The sequence below is a fragment of the Callithrix jacchus genome, chromosome 11 (genome assembly GCF_049354715.1).
Source record: "Callithrix jacchus isolate 240 chromosome 11, calJac240_pri, whole genome shotgun sequence".
Classification (NCBI taxonomy): domain Eukaryota; kingdom Metazoa; phylum Chordata; class Mammalia; order Primates; family Cebidae; genus Callithrix; species Callithrix jacchus.
Genome location: NC_133512.1, coordinates 96,666,743 through 96,682,737, shown reverse-complemented (window position 1 = coordinate 96,682,737; position 15,995 = coordinate 96,666,743). Strand labels below are relative to the sequence as shown.

Here is a 15,995-nt window from a genome sequence, read left to right as displayed (position 1 = left end):
AGGATCAGGGGAAGCTTGAGCTTGTCACCGCAACTACACGTCCACTGTAGGATGCGCCTGGATTTCTGCTGCCCCTGCTTCAGCAGTCAGCACAAAGGGCGAACACAAGAAATGTTTTGGGAGGGAACAAGGGCCTCCGTCCTTTCCTGAGTGGGGCTGTTGCTCTTTTAGCTTGCAATGGATCCCCTTGATGAAGCATTTAAGATGGATTCACTCAAAGTGACACTTAAATTCTGCTCCCAGCTAGGAATCTTTTCTTTCCCTTGGGGCTCCCTCTGGGAGGAGAGAGACTTCTAAGGTGCTGTCTTGTGTGCCCCTTTGTGCTTCCTAGCTCCAGTTTCTCTGTTATCGAGATTGAGGCTTTGATCTTACCTAATGGTGAAAAAGGGTAAAAACATCAAAACTTGTATTGCAGAAAAAAAAAAAATCAGTAAAATACAGTGCAAAGAGAGGCATTTGTATTAAATTCCATAGAAAGTATCAAACTGGCTGGCTTAAAACAAATGACAGGCCAGACATGGTGGCTCACACCTGTAATCACAGCACTTTGGGAAGCTGAGGCGGGTGGATCATGAGGTCAGGAGTTCAAGACCAGCCTGACCAACAATGGTGAAACCCCATCTCTACTAAAAATACAAAAATTAGCTGGGCATAGTGGCAGGTGCCTGTTAATCCCAGCTACTCAGGAGGCTGAGGCAGCAGAATTGCTTGAACCTGGCAGGCAAAGGTTTCAGTGAGCCAAGATAGTGCCATTGCACTCCAGTCTGGGCGACAGAGCGAGACTTTGTCTCAAAAACAAAACAAAACAAAACAAAACAAAAACAAAAAAAACCTTAAAAAGCAAGGGCCATAGATTCAGCTTTGGAGGTCAGAAGGCTGAAATCAAAGTGTTGCAGGGCCACACTCCTCTGCAGGCTCTAGGGAGAATCTGTTCCACCTTCCCTTAGCTTTCGGGGGTTGTGCCAATCCTTGGCATTTCTCAGTCTGTGCATGCGTCACTCCAGCCTCTGCCTCCAGTGTCACATGTTATTCTCTTTGTGGATCTCCTGTGGTTTGAATGTGCCCCCAAAGCTCACGTCAGAAGCCCAATCCCCAGTGCAACAGCATTGAGAGGCAGGACATTTAAGAGGAAGAATGGAATGGATTAAAGTCCTTGTGGTGAGCGTGGGGTTTGTTATAAAAGCAAGTTTGGGCTGGGTGTGGTGGTTCATGCCTATAATCCCAGCACTTTGGGAGGCCAAGGCAGGTGGATCACCTGAGGTCACACGTTTCAGACCAGCTTGGCCAACACGGCAAAATGCCATCTGTACTAAAAATACAAAACAATTAGCCAGGCACGGTGGTGCACGCCTGTAATTCCAGCCACTTGGGAGGCTGAGTCAGAAAAATTGCTTGAACCTGGGAGGCAGAGATTGTAGTGAGCCGAGATCGCACTTCATTCCAGCCTGGGTAACAGAGTCAGACTCCATCTCAAAAAAAAGTATGGCTCCCTGTTGCCTTGTGGTGCCGTTGGCCATGCTGTGACTCAGGAGGGAGACCGTCACCAGATGTGGCCCCTTGATTTTGGACTTCCCACCTCTAGAACCATGAGCCAAATAAACTTCTGTTGTTAATAAATGACTCTGTGGTATTCTGTTATAGCAGCACAGAAGGAACTCAAACAGCCTCTGTGTCCACATTTTCCTCTTGTTGGAAGGACACTGGTCACATTGGATTAACGCCCAACCTAATGACTTCATCTTATCTTGATTATATTTGCAAAGACACAATTTCCAATAAGGTCACATGCCCAAGTAACCAGGGGTGAGGATGACATTATATGTTTTTGGGGGACACAGTTTAGCCCACAGTAGCCATTTGGAACTGGGATTAAGAGCACAGGCTATGGCCAGGTGCAGTAGCTCATGCCTGTAGTCCCAGCACTTTGGGAGGCCAAGGCAGGAGGATTGCTTGAGCCCAGGAGTTTGAGATCAGCTTGGGCAACATAGGGAAATCCCATCTCTATAAAAAAAAAAGAAAAAAAAAACCCCATTAAATTAGCTGAGCATGGTAGCACATGCCTGTAGTCCCAGCGACTCAGGAGGCTGAGCTGGGAGGATAGCTTAAGCCCAGGAGGTAAAGTTTGCAGGGAGCCAAGATTCCACTACTGCACTCCAGCCTGGGTGACAGTGAGAGCTTATTTCAACAAGCAAGCATAGAATTTGGTGTTGGACTGTTTCAAAGGCCTCACATTTGGTGTGGTATGAACTTGGCCAGATTAGTTAACATTTCTATGATAATAAAGACTATCTCATGAGTGTGTGTGAAGATTAAAAAAGATCATATATACACAGCACGTGGCCAAGTGGATGGCAGGAAAAAGCACTTGGTGCTATGTTACCTATACACCTAGATATATGCCATGTCAACTATATAACTATATATGTAGTTACCTATATACCTGCATTGATAAATGTGTTGTTAGGTGATTTCATCTTTTTTTTTTTTTCAGATGGAATCTTGCTCTGCTGCCCAGGCTGGAGTCCGGTGGTACGATCTCGGCTCATTGTAACCTCTGCCTCCTAAGTTCAAGTGATTCTCCTGCCTCAGCCTCCCAAGTAGCTGGGATTACAGGTGCCTATCACCATGCCAGGCTAATTTTTCTAATTTTAGTAGAGACAGCGTTTTACCATGTTGGCCAGGCTGGTCTCGAACTCTTGACCTCAGGTGATCCACCTGCCTTGGCCTCCCAAAGTGCTGGCATTGCAAGTGTGAGCCACGGCATCCGGCCTAGGTGATTTCATCTTTGTGTGAACATCATAGCATGTGTACTTATGCAAACCTAGATGGTACAGCCCACTACAAGCCCAGGTTATATGGTATGGCCTACGGCTCCTAGGCTACCAAACTGTATAGAGCATGTTACTGTAGACAGCTGTAACACATGGCAAGTATTTGTGCATCTAAACAGAAAAGGTACAGTAAAAAGATGGTATTATAATCTAATGGTGCCACTGTCGTTTATGCAGTCCGTCCTTGACTGAAGCATCTGTACATGGCCGTAACTGTACCTATATGTGCCACATCACCTGTATGCAGATATGCAGTCTGCACACACACTTGTGCGCTGGGTATGCAAACAAGGGGCAGACTGATAATGTGAGTTTCAAAACTGTGTTGTTCTGGCAGCTTTGTGACTTTTCCAATCTTCCCATTAGCTTAAGTCACAACCACTATTGTTTCTCTGGGGAAAACAGACACATTTGTTCTATCATATTTGGCCTACTAGGAAATGAGAAGACTGACACCTTAGCACACACACAAAAAAATTTTGGCGATTTTAAATGAAATATATTCATACTAGCCAGGCGTGGTAGCTCACACCGGTAAGTAATCCCAGCACTCTGGGAGGCTGAGGTGGGCAGTTTGCCTGAAGTCAGGAGTTTGTGACCTGCCTGGTCAACAGGGTGAAAACCTGTTTCCACTAAAAATACAATAACAAAAATTAGCTGGGCGTGGTGGCGCATGCCTGTGATCCCAGCTACCTGGGAGGCTGAGGCAGAAGAACTGTTTGAACCTGGAAAGTGGAGGTTGCAGTGAGCTGAAATCACGCCACTGCACTCCCGCCTGGGTAACAGAGCAAGACTGTCTCAAATAAAATAAAATAAAATAAAATATAATCTAAAAAGATATATATTCATACTTAATGGTGGGGAGAGATAGTTTATGAATTAAACCCTGACATTATTTTCCTGATAACGGAAAAGAGATGAGATTCATGTACTTCTTTAGAGAAACAGCTGAGTGGAAAACTGTGTGTAGAATTTTAATCAATAGGTGCTGAAATATAAGGCATTTTAAATAACTCCTTTAACAAAATGGTAGATAGTAGGATTTATTTTAATTTTTCAATCTGAAAAAAACCCCAAAACAAAAAGTCAAACTATCCTCATATATATATATATATATATATATATATATATATATATATATATATAGTTTCAACATTTTCAGAGCACTTACATTAGGAAACATTGTTTCTCTTCAACTGTATGACAATACTGTATATGCCACAATAAAATTTACAAAAACAGTCGCATCTGCAGTCACACAAACATCATGATTTTACATTTCAATATACAAGAAAAAAAATAGACATCTTCCCGGCACTTGGCTCCCGCCTGACGGCAATGTCTCCTCCACACTTTGAGAGACCTCAGCTTTTAAAACCCAGCAGCGGCTATTTCAGAAGTCATATCCTTTCCAGATCCAAACTTAAATAATGAGAAATTTGCCATTTCAAAATCACCGAGAGTTTATTCATGGATATGGTGAAGTTTACCCACCAAAAGATGTGTAAAAAATGGCATGAAAGTAAAAATAAATAAAGCTGTTGTCAAGCAGCCTCGTTTACACGGTAGCCCAGAACAAAACACTTATGTGTAAAAGTGTCATTAAAGTTTTATTTATATTCAAATTACATGTTTTTGACAAATCTAATGAAAACGAACGGATTTGGTAAAAGGTTCAAAGACTCCCACATTCAAGCTCGGTGTTGCTCCACACGCGTGCGCCCCGGCTGCGGCGGTGACATATTGCTGTATTCAGACATAAGGCACTGTGATCTGGACATGCCGTGCACTCACCTTATGTCACATCACCTGTTCCTTACCAGTGAATTCTTTGAAATGAAAAATAATAAAAACTTCAGGACACAGTGTACTTTAATGACATACAGCATTTAAAATCCTTCAGACAAAGGTCTGAAAACAGTCTTTGAATGCAAGCCTGAATCTTCAAGCACATAAAATCTTTCTTTTTTTTTAAGCTTAATTTCAGCGTCACTGGAAGAAATACCCATCATTAAACCCTGATATACATTCTTAACCATTCGCAGCCAGTGTTCATGAGGCAAAACGTGACCCAGAAACTTTGTTCAAGTTCTCCTGCGAGGGCGTCTACATTCACGGTGGTCATTCTGTTTCCGTCTCCTTCTGTTTGGCACCTGTCAGTGGGTGGAAGACGAGAGTTTCAAGGCTCACAGTAACAGCAGAATTCTCTACCCCAGGGGTTCTACCTGTGCACAGCAGTATCTTAGGAGGATGAGCCAGAGGTTTCGGAGGAGGGCGAGGTGGGAAGGAGCAGGTGGCCAAGCTCCCACCTCCCGCCCCCATTCCTGCAGCTTGGATCCATGGAACACTTTGTCATTCTCAATATGTCAGATTTAATTGGGAAAAAAAGTTCCACTGCTAAAAAAATTTACTAATATGTAGGTATGTTTTAGTGAAGCTGTGAAGTATTTCGGTTGTGCACACTTATAAATATGTATTAAAAAAAGCTTTAGGCCAAGCACGGTGGCTCATGCCTGTAATCCCAGCACTTTGGGAGGGTGAGGCGGGTGGATCACCTGAGGTCAGGAGTTTCAGATGAGCCTGGCCAACACAGTGAAACCCCATCTCTAATAAAAATACAGAAATCAGCTGGGCGTGGCGGCAGGCACCTGTAATCCCAGCTACTCAGGGCTCTGAGGCAGGAGAATCGCTTGAACCTGGGAGGCAGATGTTACAGTGAGCAGAGATCACACCATTGCATTCCAGCCTGAAACTCTGTCTCAAATTAAAAAAAAAAAAGCTTTATAATATTCCTAAGTATAATTGCACCTAACACCTACAAGTGTCTGGCTAGGACATTTCACAGTGGATTGGCAGGGACAGCTACTACTTTCCTCATCAAAGGAGTTTCTCTCCTATTTTGTCACCAGATGCTAGACTCCTGAAAGAGATCGGCAGTCTTTAACAATATGCAGCTAAAACACTGTAGCTCCTAGCATCAGACTGCCCATGCACTGGATGAACGCACACACGGCTTCATGTGGACAGTCTACGTTTGACCGTGAACTATTGCTGAGAACTTTCTGAAAAAGAGAAAATGTTACTGTGTTGAACCAGTATCCTTTTGGGGGATGGTGGCCATTGCCTGGTGAAAAGAATCACCACTAGTTCCTTTTGATCGAATAACAGCAGACACGTCATAAAGCTGCCTCTTACTGACTATTCAACAGATATCCACCTAACAGTGCCGGTCCTGGGCACTGCGCCTCATTGCACACGCATAGCTTTCAGCTCTTCTCATAGCATCTGAGGAGGGAGATGGGCCTGTACCAGCTTGCCCCTTCTCCATGGAAGAAACTGGGGCTGAAGGAGATGAGTGACTTGCCTACATTCAGATAGCGCTCGGGTGGGGTGGCTGGGGCTTGGCCTCGCAGTGGGGCCTCACATTTGCTGCATGTGGCATGCTGTCTCCTGCCCACGGAAGCAGGTCAGTGACTGTCGAGCAGATGTATGCATGCCCGGAGTTCCACTCCAAAAGTTCACTTGTAATCCAGTTATTAGTAACACGGAATGTTTTCCTCAACAAATCATGTTGTATACATGGTATTATAAGGAATTCCAATCCAGCTATGGATATGGGGCAGACCCCAACGTGAACATTTTCTAATAAATTCCAGGTGACGGTGACGATGCTTGGTTTGAGGACCACCTCTGAAAAATCACTGCTGTACTGGAATTTCTCTCGGTGTTCTCATTGAGTCAAGACATGTTTCTTGCAGGTGGTGAAGATTCCTTTAGGGTAGGCATTTTTGGGTTCCAGACTAATTGTAAAAACTAGTCTTAGCAGAAATTTCTGAACTAAAGAAAAATCAGTACTGTAGTATACACACCATTTAATCTTTGATTTCTGAGAGCTCAAAGGGCATTCTGCTTACTCCCATGTCGGGTCCATGTGGCCCCAACCAAGGCTGGGTTGTTTATATTTGACTGGGGCTGGGGAAGGGAAGAAGAGGAAGAAGGAAGGGAGGAAGGAAGGGGTGGTGGTTTTAAGAACTTTGAAGCCCACCTCTTACTACTGAGTGGGTGAAATGAGAGGAGGCCAGCTCCTCTTGTCTAAAGCCCTCTCCATCTCTCTCTGCTCCTCACTGAGACTCTGAGGGCTTACTCAAAGTGAATCTGTCAGAAAATAAGTTTATCCACACTCCATTTGAAAGTTAATGTAATTTCTGGGCCGAAGACAGTCGCTCATGCCTGTAATGCCAGCACTTTGGGAGGCTGAGGTGGGCGGATCACAAGGTCGGGAGTTTGCGAACACTCTGGCCAACATGGTGAAACTCCGTCTGTACCATATTAATAAGTTTGTGTTTAGGTATTCTGTTTTATCTACTCAAAATGTAAGTTTTTTTTTTTTTCTCTTTAAGGAAAGATGAAGCTGTCAGTTAGAAGCAATGACTTTCCCTGTATGTTTCTGGTTGCCAGTTCTCCCACAAAGCACAACTGAAGAGATTTTTTTTTTTTTTTTGAGACGAAGTCTCGCTCTTGTCCCCCAGGCTGGAGTGCAGTGGTGCAAGCTCGGCTCACTGAAACCTCCAAATCCTGGGTTCAAGCCATTCTCCTTCCTCAGCCTACCGAGGAGCTGGGATAATAGGCATCTGCCACCACGCCTGGCTTATTTTGCATTTTTAGTAGAGATCGATCTCACCACGTTGGCCAGGGTGGTCTTGAACTCCTGACCTTGGTGATTAGCCCGCCTGAGCCTCCCAAAGTGCTGGGATTATAAGGATGAGCCACCCTGCTCGGCCCTGAAAAGATCTTTTTAGTGGAAAAAGTTAGGATGAACGTGGCAATGGCTCCCGAGTAATTTAGGGACCACTGGACCCTGACAGGATGCTCTTAAGTTAGAATACGTTTTATACACTTTTCTCACTCAAGAAGAACACTTAAACTTCCAAACTGAAAAGAAAATGAAAACAGTTTACAATACCATATATGAAAGCCCTACTCTGTGGGTGGGTGGTGGAGAAATGGTGCTTTAAATGCTGCGCCTCCTGGTCTACCTCCCACCCTCCCTGGTGGAGAAATGGTGCTTTGAATGCTGCGCCTCCTGGTCTACCTCCCACCCTCCCTGGTGAAGAAATGGTGCTTTGAATGCTGCGCCTCCTGGTCTACCTCCCACCCTCCCTGGTGAAGAAATGGTGCTTTGAATGCTGCGCCTCCTGGTCTACCTCCCACCCTCCCTGGTGGAGAAATGGTACTTTGAATGCTGCGCCTCCTGGTCTACCTCCCACCCTTCCTAGACGCTGATGGCAAAGGTCAGGAGCCCTTTACCTGCCGGTGTCAGGACCAGGGCCTGCAGAATGTCCGACAGGGAAATAATACCCACGATACTATCTGCTTCATTCACCACCACCAGCCGATGGACCTGCAAAGAGAAAAGCAGGTCATCTGAAAATCAAAATTTAAAAAAAAGGTTTAATGCAGCGTACGGAGGCAGAAACAAACAAAAAAAAGGTTTAAAATGGACATTAGAAAAAATGTCATGTCATGTATTTATACAATAAACACATCCCTCCAGCCTGGGCAATATAGTGAGACTTCGCTCTACAAAAAATTAGAAGTGGCTGGGTGTGCTAGTGCGCACCTGTGGTCCCTGTTACTTGGGAGGCTGAGGTGGGAGGATTGCTTGGGCCCGGGAAGTGGAGGTTGCAGTGAGCCAAGATCACACCACTGCACTCCAGCCTGGGTGACGGAGTGAGACCCTGTCTCAAAAAAAAGGAAAAAGCAACACACATTCCATAAGTGAGGGCAAGTAGCAGCAGACAGAAGCATATAACATCCAGAACCGTATAACCAGAGCCCTGGGCTCTGATGTTCAATGTCTCACTGTCTGATTACCTGGAAGACCCGATCTGTACTGAACAGTCACAGCCCCGGTGGAAAAAAGGGACACAGGCAGAAGATGGAAAGAGGAAAAAACTCTCTATCTATTGTCTCTAATTATATGATTTGCCTGATTACTTTTAAGAAAAATGAGCTAGCTCTGCCCTGCTGAGTTTTCAATTTTCAAAATATTAATATAGAAAAGATACGACTCAAAACACAAAGCACAACGTAGCTGTGATATGCTCTTAAACGTAACAGTTTTAATTTTTACAAGTTGTATGTCAGTTTCTAGTAACTGTCAGATGCTTGTCTTATTAACACATGGGAAAGAAGTCCAGATGATGGCAGAAACGAACAAACAAGGTCAAGGCTCTTAGAAGGGTTTTATTTTCTGTAGTGTATTTTCTCCATGAAGTTCATATATTAAGAATTGCATTTGAGAGGATAGATGAGCTCTAATGAAATGGGGTAGATTACGTTCATCTCTAGTTTTCTACTCTGAAACCTCTGATGAGTGACTGGAGAGCACTTTGAGGTGTTTCTGTAACAGGTATTTCACTGGCAGGAAGGGAGCAGGGTCACTATTCTCTTCAAAGTTCCAGGCCGGGCATGGTGGCTCACGCCTGTTGGGAGGTAGGCAGATCAACTGAGGTCGGAAGTTTGAGACCAGCCTGGCCATGGAGAAACCCCCTCTTTACTAAAAATACCAAATTAGCTGGGTGTGGTGGCGCATGCCTGTAATCCCAGCTACTTGGGAGGCTGAGGCAGGAGAATCGCTTGAACCTGGGAGGTGGAGGCTGTGGTGAGCTGAGATAGTGCCATTGCACTCCAGCCTGAGTGACAGAGTGAGAATCTATCTCAAAAAAAAAAAAAAAAAAAAAAAAAAGGCTTCAGAACTTGGGTGAAGGCAGCCCTGTGCCAGCTGTGTCCTGGGAGACCCTCTCTGTACTAAACAGCAATACCCCTGGTAGAAAACAGGGACATAGGAAGGAGATGGGAAGAAGTGGATGTCCAGTTTTTGTATTTTGTCACATGGCGATGTTTCTGTCATAGCTTGCTTTAGGAAAATAACAATAATAACAATGGCTTAGTCATCTTTCTCATGGCAGTCAACATAAATTTCTTTTAAACTTTTCTCTAAAAAGCTTTCAGGTTCATCAGTAATCCTGTGATATAACATGGCACAATTACTTGCTGACTAATCACACGTTAAATGATAGTTTACATTTGTCTTCCACACTCAACGCATTTTCTTGGTTACATTCAATAGTGGATGTGAAACGGTTACTTTCCGAACTCCGAAGGTCAAGGGAAACCATCTCACCCTGAGAATTAAGTAGTTCTCTCAGACAGACATGACTCCCCAGGTGTTTGCTTGTCGTCTGCTGCTGAGTCAAACTTAGGTATGTTCCTTGTTGGAGGTACCTACAAGTTAGTGCTATGTTTATCTCATATAAATAAGTGGAACCATCACTGATACTGGACCCTTCTCCTGGCTACATTAACGCTAAAAACTATATCTTTTGGTCCCCCTGTGAGGTGTCATCTTGTGAAGGATTTATTTTATTTATTTATTTAAAAGATGGAGTCTTGCTCTGTCACCCAGGCTGGAGTGCAGTGGCACAATCTCTGCCTCCCGGATTCAAGTGATTAGCCTGCCTTAGCCTCCCAAGTAGCTGAGATTACAGGTACCCACCAGCATGCCAGGCTAATATTTCTATTTTTAGTAGAGACCGGGTTTCACCACGTTGACTAGGCTGGTCTCGAACTCCTGACCTCAAGTGATATGCCTGCCTTGCCCTGTCAAAGTGCTGGGGTTACAGGTGTGAGTCACCATGTCTGCCTTGAAAGAATTTTCATAGGGAAAAGAGTTAAGATGTATTCCTAACTCAACTAAAATCCTTTGGAAAACAAGCAGTGATGGATACTAGGACAGTTCCAGTGAAGCATGCTAGAAGCCATCAACGGTGAAGCTGGGAGGGTCACCTCACATGATGACATTGAAAGGGTGGCATTCCTGAACGTACAATTAAAGGAGGGCTGGTGGATTCCTGGTAACAATGGCTCCTGAAAGGGACAGCCGTGCTTTGAGGCAATGCGTTACTTTACATGTAGCTTTTGGAAAGCAAGTTCAGCTTGCCTGTTATTAGCCTAAAAAGTGATCAGGTACTTTGCTTCTGGGACTGTACTCTTACATTTCTAGCAATATCAAAACAGCCATATACTTAAAAATTAGTTTTGACAAATTAGCTGTTCCAGAAGGAACAGAGTTACACCCTTCCATCCTAAAAAATGACAAACAGGATAATATTTCTATTCCTACCTACTAAAAAAAGAAGTTGTTTTGGGAATGGGTATTCTGAACCGTGACATGATCTCTGCACACTGCAGCCTAGAACTCGCAAGCTCAGGTGATCCTCAGCCTCAGCCTCCTGAGTAGCTGGGACTACAGGCATATACCACCATGACTGGCTGGTTTTTTTTTGTTTGTTTGTTTGTTTTCATTTTCTGTAGAAACGGGGTCTTGCTGTGTTGCCAAGGCTGGTCTAGAACTCCTGGCTCAAGCGATCCTCCTTCCTCGGCCTCCCAAAGTGCTGGAATTACAGGCGCGGGCCACTGGCTTACCTTCTCTGGTCTTTTATTTAGGGTGTTATGCAAAGTGTATTTGAAAATCCTATAAGCAGTGAAGTTTTAGGAAATCTGAGTGCTGAGGTGCAGAAAACTGGGAGTTATTAGATTATTTGCTATTTATCTAATTCAGGAAAGAGAGATACTGGTAGGAAGAGAGAAAATTAAGTTTTATTTTATTGATTTATCATTCACTTTGTTAAAATATATATTATACACTTTAAACTTTGAATTTATAAATACTCAAAGCTTCTGGGACAGCTTTTGTTTTCTCAAAACAAAATGTATCTATAGATATAGATATATAGGTGTATTTAGAGACAGGGTCTTGCTCTGTTGCCCAGACTGGAGGGTATGGCACCATCGTAGCTCACTGAAATCTCAACTTCTTGGGCTCAAGCGATCCTCCTTCCTCAGCTTCCCTATTAGCTATCACTACAGGTCTATGCCACCATGCCCAGCTCATTTATTTTTATTTTTAGTAGAGACAAGGTCTTATGATGTTGTCCAGACTATCATCACATATAAACTGTGAATGTATCTTACCAGCTTATTTGATTCGGCTATCACATCAGGACTTTTCAATGAATTCAGTTCAATTCAACAAACCTTTAGAGATCACCTACTGTGTGCCAAGTAGTGTGCCAGGGTTCAGGACAGGAGAGAGTCCCATCCCACTGAACCTGGAGGCTGCGTTGCTGGGTTCGGGCTTTGGTAGCCTGAGGCAACAGTCACTACTGGGAGACGCTGCAGTGGGACTTAGGGGGAGCAGGCCTGGGAAAGCCGCCTCACCTCCGCTCTCACTATTCTGTCCACAATGGTCTCCAGTATCTCCAGCTTATTGCACTTTACAACACCTTCAAAATACTGTGAACGGTGCTGAAGGGCCTGGGTCACTGTGATATCTAGGTTATTGTATGTTTTCTCAGCAGCAAGATTCTGTAATACAGCAAGAGAATAAATTATATCCTTTCACCTCAGTGCACTTCAATGACCAAAATTAGTGAGCTTAAGACTACCTGATTTCTAAAAACTTCAATGTTTACCTGAATTTGGTACCAGTGTACATGAGAAGTTCATCCTGGCTTATAACACCCCGCTGGGACTGTTATTTCATCAGCATTATCAGTCATAATTAAGGATATCGCATTATGAGGTCTACCTTCCTTATGAGGCAACATTGTTAAATTTTGATAGCGTATCCTGCCAAAGATTGCCCCGTTTTTACCCTCCAATGCTCTCTGCCATGCATGAATAAAATCTCCGGCGAGGTGAGCTGACATCTGTAAAGGGTGGTAAGTGCCACAGGGCTGGAGAAGCTGCAGCAATGAACGTTCTCAATGAACTCTGTGGGCAACAAGGCTTCTGCTGGGAAGGCTCTGGGGGATGCATGGGAATCAAGCAAGCGTGGAGGAAGAACAGGCTTGACGAGCCCCATGGATCCAGGTGCCTCATAGGGCTCTCACTCATTTTAGCGGGTCCCACTCAACCAAAATGCCAATCAGCATATTTCTCCGTGACTATTACATCAAACAGAACAGTATGAGGCAAAGGGTTTGAGACAGCTGCAAAAGAATGTTTAAGGTGGGGTCAGAATTGTGGCAAAAAACGGCGTGCACCCTTGGGGCTATTTCTTTTTTACAGCCGTGGTTCCCAATCAGTAAGCAGTGGGGTGTACGTGGCGAAGGAGCCGTGAGTCCACGTGCGCACTGCACACACGCCCAGAGGGGATAAACCATGCCTCCTACGTGGAAACAAGAACCTTTAAAATATATCCACAGGCTGTGGTGGGGTGGGGGGGAAATATGCATGTATTGTAAAGACAAAGAACTGTAAAATGCTATTCGTGTTGTTAAACCAGTGCATATTAAAAGTGCAATTACTATGGGAGGCCTACAAAATTCTCTGATAATATACTCATACTCTAACAGGTTAAAAATTATTAAATTAAGAAACAAGAGAAAAACATAAAAACACATTACATGAATGTTTAAAATGCATTCTAGGTGACAGATTGAACAAAAATGAAATACTTACAATTACATCAAATTTGGAATAAATATCTACAACTTTTCCTAAAAATGAAAAATACATGTTAGAAATATGTCTTAAGGAACAAAGAGGAACTCATTTAAAATCAGTTTTAACTATATAATCACTAAAAGTTCAACACTGATAAATAACCTTGTCTATTTTTAAATGGAAACTTAAATGGATATCATATTTTAATGAACATATGAAAATAACCCAATTGAACATTTTTATTATCCTGTGTGCCCCTTGGTGCTGAATTTATTTGCCATATCTAAATTTTCACTTCCCCCACGTATCTCCTATGCCAGGGCATCTCACAATAATTGCACCCTGAGATAAACAATTATTTCTGTCCGACTGCCATGGGCAAACACACAAACCTGACTCATCCACAACGGGCAGAGCTGATATTCGTCTCTCCACAAATATGTTCAAGGCTTTGATGATGGGGGTGTCTGGGTGTATGAAGGCGATGTTGTGGTACGTTCCTATCCCCAGCTCATCCAGGTTCTGCTTCATGAAGGCAGGCTTTGGCATATCACACATCTAGACAGGAAGAGAAACACCAATGTTCTAGACCCAGAACATACCCTTTCCATGTTCAAATGTCCAGATTTGAATGAAAAACTACATCCAACAAATTAAAGTTAGTTTTTTCTAATAGCCTACTGGCTGTCTGAATTAACATGAGAAAATTATGAAGAATTGTATCTTTTGCTGGAACCAGTTTGTATGTCTATGCTTACATTGAACTACTACAAACTATCACAAAGCATTCACATTGTAACACTTTTCCTCCTCTTCACTCACTAAAAACGTGTATAGAACAAGGGAAGAACAGGTCTATTTGGGAAATTAAGGCCTGTAAGCCACCAAGAATTAAATCCTTTATTCTTATTTGTTCACATTGAGTTCCTGGTCCTGCTGTCAGGATTAGGTAATATTTGTCAAGAACCCATCTACTTCCAAACCCAAAGCATGTGACGGCAGCTGTCTGAGCCACTGCTAAGCTAGGCGTCACACCACCCGCCTCTACATCCTGCATTCTCCTTGGCGGACTCCAATTCTTGTCTACTAGGAACAAAAAACGAGCCAGCTGAACAGAATTAAGAGAATCTTTAAAAATTCTTTTCATGGTTATTTCAAAGGAGGAGGGTAAGTCAGAAAAGCCTAGGGTCATGTTTGAGTATAACAAAATAAGGTCTATGGTTTCAAAAATCCACCTTTTATAAAGGGTATAGTTGATTCCATCCTCCTGGTGTACCTTATAATTATCAGGAAAAGATGAACAATTAGAAGAAATAAAATGTTCAAGTCAAAGAGTTCATCAATATTCAAATCATGAGCTCCTAGAAATTTAGAGAAAAAAAAGAAAGACCTATTAGGTCATCCAGTCCATCTCAATATAGGAGAATTCCCTGCTGCATACTATGTGCCTAGACGAATTTTCCAATGTCTTGAAGGGTAATGCTCCTTTTTTTCCTCAGAAAATGATCTCACAATTCAGTAAAAATCAGGCTCTGAAATTTCTTTATTTAAATCTATATATTTTTATCTGAAAACCTTTAGTTAGCTGAATATTCTGGTAGCATGAATCTAATTACCATATTGGCCCAAATATGAGGCAGTACTGGGCAGAGGCAACTGCCTCTCCTTTTTATAGAAGATAAAAATCTGAAGCAGCTCTGCAAAAGAACGATCTCATGCTTCTACTCCCTCTTGCGCAACAGCACACTGCAGAAATAGTTTGGGCTTGAGAGTCAGAGAGACTCCCGGGTTTGAAATCTACCACTTCAGATCCACGTGACTCGGGGCAGGTTTCCCAGTCAGACGTCTGGTGTGCGCCAGGTGTGCGAACGCCTCCCTCCCAGGGCCCCTGCGTGGAGGAGAGCGTCGGGAGTGAACAGCGCTTGCCGGGGATGCTGGCTCTGCCGCTCCCCAGCCGTGGAGGAGAGCGTCGGGAATGAGGAGCACTCGCCGGGGATGCTGGCTCTGCCGCTCCCCAGCCACGCGATCTTGCAAAGCTACTTAACCTCTCTTAGCTGCGTCCGTATAAAATAGGATTAACAAAAATACCTATTTGACAGGGTAGTAGCGAGGATGAGATTTATTATGTAAAGTGCTTAGAACAGTGCCGGACATACAGTAATCAGCTCTCACGATTAATATTATTTAAAAATGATTACTCTAAGGATTAAGCCGTAGGCCTGGCACATGGGGGCCCTGAACTCACGCTTCCCACTCCATGCTCCCCCTGTTCCTATAAAACTTCCCCTACTAAAGCGACTGCATTCCGGGAGGTAAAGGCTGATAAACAATATGGATGCATCCCTAATCCTTTTTTCCTAGATTATCTCCCTGCTTAAACCGCAAACTTTTGTTTTTTGTAAATTACTCTACCTTCTTTCTTAACACAGCATGGTTAAATAAATGCTATTTATATATGGAAACGATTAAAATTTAAGACTAGGTTGATGGACAAGGTATTTCTCTCAATCACTAAGCCCCCCGTGCTGCTGTCAGCAGAAGTGGTTCCTCAAGGCAGCCTCCAGGGGAGGAGCTTCCGCTCCTTTACACACTGGAATGCTATTTTAGGTCCTTATGTGAAGCCTTGGGGAGGAAAATGGGAAGGCTAATTTG

The 15,995-nt window shown here is 43.5% G+C and overlaps 1 protein-coding gene across 23 annotated transcripts in view; it reads right to left on the bottom strand.

Moving 5' to 3' along the window:
• Window positions 1-4,276: 4,276 nt before the first annotated feature.
• The window catches only part of PRKAG2 (protein kinase AMP-activated non-catalytic subunit gamma 2), a 337,838-nt gene continuing 326,119 nt past the window's right edge, over window positions 4,277-15,995 (bottom strand). For all 23 annotated transcript variants that reach the window (XM_035254336.3, XM_035254337.3, XM_078343436.1 and 20 more), the window contains 5 exons: window positions 13,736-13,901; window positions 13,359-13,396; window positions 12,114-12,260; window positions 8,139-8,232; window positions 4,277-4,984 (listed from right to left, as the gene is read on the bottom strand). In XM_035254336.3, coding sequence (XP_035110227.3) covers window positions 4,953-4,984; window positions 8,139-8,232; window positions 12,114-12,260; window positions 13,359-13,396; window positions 13,736-13,901 — 477 coding nt within the window. In that variant the 3' untranslated portion in view covers window positions 4,277-4,952. The remainder of the gene's footprint in view (window positions 4,985-8,138; window positions 8,233-12,113; window positions 12,261-13,358; window positions 13,397-13,735; window positions 13,902-15,995) is intronic.